A 5,477-nucleotide genomic window follows, 5' to 3' on the forward strand; every position below is an offset into this window, starting at 1 on the left:
AAGCTCTTGTTGCACGACAATAGGCAATCGTTGAGGGGAGATATCAGGAGAATGACAATTTAGGGCTGACTAGAGGTATGGACAGCAAAGTTATCCAATACCGTCTGGCTTAGATGAAGGTCCAAGTGCTCTGGCAAGCTCAAGTACTTGGTGGGCAGAAGGATGACATATACCACGAAGGTGTAAGAGTCCTGCATCACAACAATATTGGACTTTTCTGCTGAAGTGCTTGTTGTTAAAATACTAGCCCGGGGGCTATCTTTGTGTCCATCCCCTGTGGGTGATCAAACTTAGGCTGCTTGCTACCAGGACCAAACCGCCTGCTACTGTCTCTTTAGAGATGTGTAGCAAGCAGAGGTACAGAAAGGGAAAGTCACGGTTGTCCGTATAGAGGACGAAGGGATAAGTGTGAAGAGTAAGAATGTCCCCCGGCTTGGTCAGCCACTGCTCTTGGAAGTGACACATGGCAAGGACGCTCAGGCCCCCGACACAGGATTACGGTAAATTCCTGCAGAAGTTGTCATTCAGGAATGAGTTCAAGGAAGGACTGAGGCATGAGCTGACATAGCCCAGGCTGGTGATGGCATAGGAGATACCAATAACCAGGGATGTGTGGGGCAGGCCTGCAGCCAGGGCCAGCACAGGCCAGGTGGAAGGGCATCCAGCAGAGAAAGCACATGACCGACACAGCGAGGGCCTCCCTCTTGGCCTTTCTCAGAACCTTGGTGCCAGAGTGGAGCTTCTTGTTATGAAGTCTGTGTGGCAGGTCCACATAGGACAGGCAGATGATGCACAACAGCACTGCGAAACCGAGAACGAACATGTATGTGTGGCTGGCCTGAAACCAGGCCCACTCTGGCCTCAGGAAACTTAGCCCACAGCTGGGTGCCTGTAACTCATTGCTGTAGATATGGGCAAAGGAACAGAGGGGCAGAACCATGATGGTGACAGCTAGCCGGATACAAAGGCTGGTAACTTCTGCCCCCCTCTGGGTGTGCCTAGGCAATTGGCAAGATTGCACAGTGGCCACACTCGTCACAACCAGGGAGTAGATGCTGGCGATGTAGTAGTCAATGGTCAGCCCCAGTTTGCAGAATGGCTCCCCAAAGAGCCAGTGTTGTATATCAGGTACTCAGTGATGTTGGCTGGCGGCACCATGAGCAATAGCTTGGTTCAGGGTAAACACGTTAGTTACCGTTTTCATCTTCGGTGCCCTCGGGATCACAGAAATGATAGCCAAGTTAGCAGTTAGGCCCACAGCACAGATCATGGAGTATCTGTTGCCAGGCTATGTTGGCAGGAGTTGGCAGGAGCATGTGGAGCACAGTGGCTCCATATAGTAGTTCAGAGAGGGTGATATCGGGCTGGGTATGATTGTCCTTGGACAAATTTGTGCTCATGGTAGTGAGGAAGTTGTTAGTGACTTTGGCTGTTGGAGGACTGTGGGTACTCAGCACCCTGCATCATGGTAGGGCTTTGAGTGGCTTTGTAAATGCTTGGCCCCAGGGAGTGGCACTGTTGAGGGGTGTGGTCTTGTTGGAGTAGGTGTGGCCTTGTTGGAGTAGGTGTGGTCTTGTGGGTGTGGGCTTTAATACCCTTGTCCTAGCTGCCTGGAAGCCATTATTCTGCTAGAAGCCTTCAGATGAAGACGTAGAACCCTCAATTCCTCCCGTACCATGTCTGAATGCCGCTATGTTCCTGCTTTGATGATACTGGACTGAACCTCTGGATCTGTAAGCCAGTCCCAATTAAATGTTGTCCTTTATAAGAGTTGCCTTGGTCATGGTGTCTGTTCACAGCAGTAAAACCCTAACTAATATAGGCTTAGAGACTGATACCTGGGCAGGGGCCTCCTGGGCTGGATTCTGGGAAAGAAACAGTCAGAAATCTACAACAGTGGCCACCTCAAGTTCTCTGAGGTCATTCTATTTACCTTAGCCCTAGGACTGGAGAGAGCCAGGTGGGGCACAGGGTTCTCCTTCAGCTTCTTGGATGTAGCCCCATTTCCAGGTTCTGCCCATATGAGAGCGGCTGCACCCCTAGGATGCTAAGTGGCCAAGAGCAACCCCACCTACCATCCCCAGTATGCAGTTAAGCAGAAGCAATGCTGTTGCCTATTCGTAGCTGCGCCTTTCAGGTGCTTCTCTGGATACTTTGGATCTAAAAGTTCTTCCCTTCAGGAGCCAAGTCCTCACTCTCCATAGCGCTATGTAAGCACCTGCTTTCCTAGGTGTCCCACTGACCTGACACTGTCCAGTGCCTTACAGCTGGAAGATGGCGGCCTTGGTGGGCTCTCAGTGTATAGGCAGCTGTGGAATGAAAGGGGAGGTGTGGCCCCTCTCTTCCAGCAGAGGTTTCAGTCATTCTTGGTCAGCTGGGAGGGTGGTTTCTAAGACCCACTTGCATGCCTGGTACCTCAGTCAGTTGGCTTCCCAACCTAGGCCTGGTCACAGGACCACAGATGAGCAGGGAGAGGAGTGGAGAAAGCTGGGTGTTTGACTGAAGCTCCTGGACGCAAGGACCCCCTCCCTACCCAGCGCTGAACTATGGCACCTGCAGTTGGTGGTCCAGGATTCCATCCACATGTTCCTTGTGCCTGCTCCACCAGCCCCTGTGGTGTGTGTGTGTGTGTGTGTGTGTGTATGTGTGTGTGTTAGGATTTTGCTGATTATTAATCACTCAGGTAAGTCACAGATGGGTAGCTGAGAGATGTGTTTTTTTTCCCACTTGTGTGTCTGTCTATTGAGAAGGCACACACAGGGGCTTCTGGACTCTAAGAGTATTTATGATTCTGTCTGGAGGCACTAGGGACCTGTATACCGTTGTCTGTGTACATGCATCTTGGTAGATCTCACGCCTCCTCCTCTTCCTCCTCCTCCTTTTTTTGTGTTGTTTTTCTTTTTGTGTGGGGAATGGTCAGGGTTTCTCTGTGTGTAACCTTGGCTGTCCTAGATCTTGTTCTGTAGACCAGGGTGGTTTTGAACTTACAGAGATCCACCTGCCTCTGCCTCCTGAGTGCTAGGATTAAAGAAGTAAACTACTCCTGCCTACTTCTAAGCAGGCACATGATGTGGACATTCCCTGTATGAGTGGGTCCATGTCTGCTTGCATGGGGTTTCTGAAGTTAACTCTGCACTACATCTGAAGGAGTCTGTGTGTGTCTTTGTATAAATATTGGTCTGGAGGACCGCTTGCCTCGTACGAAGTCAAATGTTGATCATAGACAGCCTATCTCTGTCTATGTCTTTTACCAGCCATGAGAAGCCATGGAGAAAGGCATTTGCTCCTACACTGGCTCCCTTATCTGTGGCACTCAGTGAAACTACTCAAAGCCAAGACCTTCTCTATATTCCTAGCATACTTTCTCCCTGAGTGCGAACTGTTCAGTCATTCCTACTCACGAACAGCAGGGCTGCCTCTCTGGCTGTGCTTTGGTAGCAGTATTGTGTTGAAGATGAGCTACCAGTTTGTTTTGGGGTATTTTTTTTCTTTGTACACATACCTATGGTGGTGGGGCAGGGGAAAGATGGGGTAGTTTGTTTTCAGCCTGGGGGGATGTGACTGCCCATTGAGGCTATGCCCAGTGTCTCCTGGGGTACAAAGCCATCACCCCATACCCACAGGTCGGCTTCTTCTGTGAATTACTCTCCCAAGTCATTTTGTTCCATGTTTTTTTTTTTTCTGAGCTGGGTCAGGATAGGAGTTTGGACAATGACCCCGAGTGCCTCGCTCCAAGTTACCGAGCCTGAGTTATGTTAAGGAATACCAGGTGGGAGCAGTCATGGATACTTTCTGTGGACGCTGCACTCAAAAGTGGATCAGCATTGGTTAGTAGGTCTGTAGGTATTTCTGGAGAAGCATTTTACTTAGAGAGACTGAGGCCCCTGAGGTCAACCAACAGTCATGGTCAGCAACTATGAGGAAAGTCTTTATTAAGCGGAATTTAATGAGCTGGGGGTTGCTTGTGGGATAAAACAGAGGTATTGGTTCTTCCACTGGCAAAAGGGGGCGGTTAGGTCTTCTGCTTTGTGTCCTGCGTCTTCCTCCCCCTGAATCTTGTCAGTTCAGAGCTGGCCAGTGCTCTCTGTTGTCATCATTACTGGCAAAGGCAGATATCCTTTACTTCCCTCCTTGCTCAACTTTACGCACCCTAAACACCTCACTCCTCACCTTTCCCCACAGCTCGTTGTTCTAGGTAAATCATTCCCTCCAGTCCAAGAGGGGAGTGGTATTAGAACGCATTCTCGAGGTTATAGAATCCTCTCTCGTCTTCCCACTAGACTCCTGACTCCCTTTAGCTAACTCTTTCCACCTCACCAGTAGTCAGCCCAGTATAAAAGTCCCCCCCAGACTTCTTTCCTCCTGAGCCTGGCTTGGGGAGTGCCCTGGCTCCTCACCAAGCCTGTCCTCTTGGAAGGGGGTGGGGAGGAGGAACAAGTGTGGTCATGGGTGCCCTGTGAGGACAAGAAGGGATGGGGCTGGGAATGGTGTGGATTGGGATACTGAGGGTATCAAATGTAGGATCTAAGCTGTCGCAGCCCTTAGGCTGAGGCTGCTGTGGGTGCCTCATCCTGGCACAGGTCCACATGTGTGGAGACCCCAGATGCCCCCTTTCCCCTCTAGTCACACCTCACCTGTGGCCTCTGCAGCTTGGCAGCTGTCTGTGTAGCCCTTACACTTGGGCTAAGAGAGCTGCTTTGTTCTGCTTGGCGCGGCATTGTCCCAGAGGAAAGCTTTGCTTCATGAAAGGATTTTCACTTTCAGAAATGAATTGGTCTTTGCAGCCTGTTGGGTGTGAGGGGGAGAGGCTGTGGAGGGAGCCAGGTGTCAGCTGTACAGGGTGGGGGTGGGGAAATGCCCTGCAGTGACAACCAGACTTGCAGGAAGTGCTGGGGCGGGATTGGGAGGATAGGGAGGTCGGGTGTGTGGTGGGTTAAGAGTCTGGATACTGTAGGCTTGCATCTGGGTCTCATGCATATATGTGTTTGTCTCTGGGCTCCGGAGAGGTGGCCTTCAAAGGATAGGGGGAAGAAGAGGGTGTGACACCTGGCTGTTTGTATGAGTTAGGAACAGAGATAGCGGTCAGCAACAGGAAAGCTCAATTGTAGGGCTTTATCCTTTGTGATGGTTTGAATATGGGTGGTCCAGGGAGTGGCACTATTAGGAAGTGTAGCTTTGCTGGAGTAGGTGTGTCACTGTGGGCGTGGGCCTTAATACCCTCATTTTAGCTGCCTGGAAGTCATTATTCTGCTAGCAGCCTTCAGATGAACATGTAGAACTCTCAGCTCCTCCTGTACCATGCCTGAATGCTGCTATGTTCCTGCCTTGATGATACTGTACTGAACCTCTGGATCTGTAAGCCAGTCCCAATTAAATGTTGTCCTATAAGAGTTGCCTTGGTCGTGGTGTCTGTTCCTACAATAAAACCCTGATAAGACATCCTCATTGTCATTTCATATAGTTGTGGCAGTCAACCT

At 50.5% G+C, this 5,477-nt stretch overlaps 1 protein-coding gene across 1 annotated transcript; it reads right to left on the reverse strand.

Annotated features, from left to right (window-relative positions):
* Positions 1 to 495: 495 nt before the first annotated feature.
* On the reverse strand, positions 496 to 4,718 carry LOC116889744 (neuropeptides B/W receptor type 2-like). Its single transcript, XM_032890612.1, is given in 3 exon segments — positions 496 to 643; positions 645 to 1,288; positions 4,635 to 4,718. Coding segments are annotated over 3 exon segments (876 nt in total).
* Between the last annotated feature and the right edge of the window lie 759 nt (positions 4,719 to 5,477).

The sequence above is a fragment of the Rattus rattus genome, unplaced genomic scaffold, assembly GCF_011064425.1.
Source record: "Rattus rattus isolate New Zealand unplaced genomic scaffold, Rrattus_CSIRO_v1 PGA_scaffold_76, whole genome shotgun sequence".
NCBI classification, from domain to species: domain Eukaryota; kingdom Metazoa; phylum Chordata; class Mammalia; order Rodentia; family Muridae; genus Rattus; species Rattus rattus.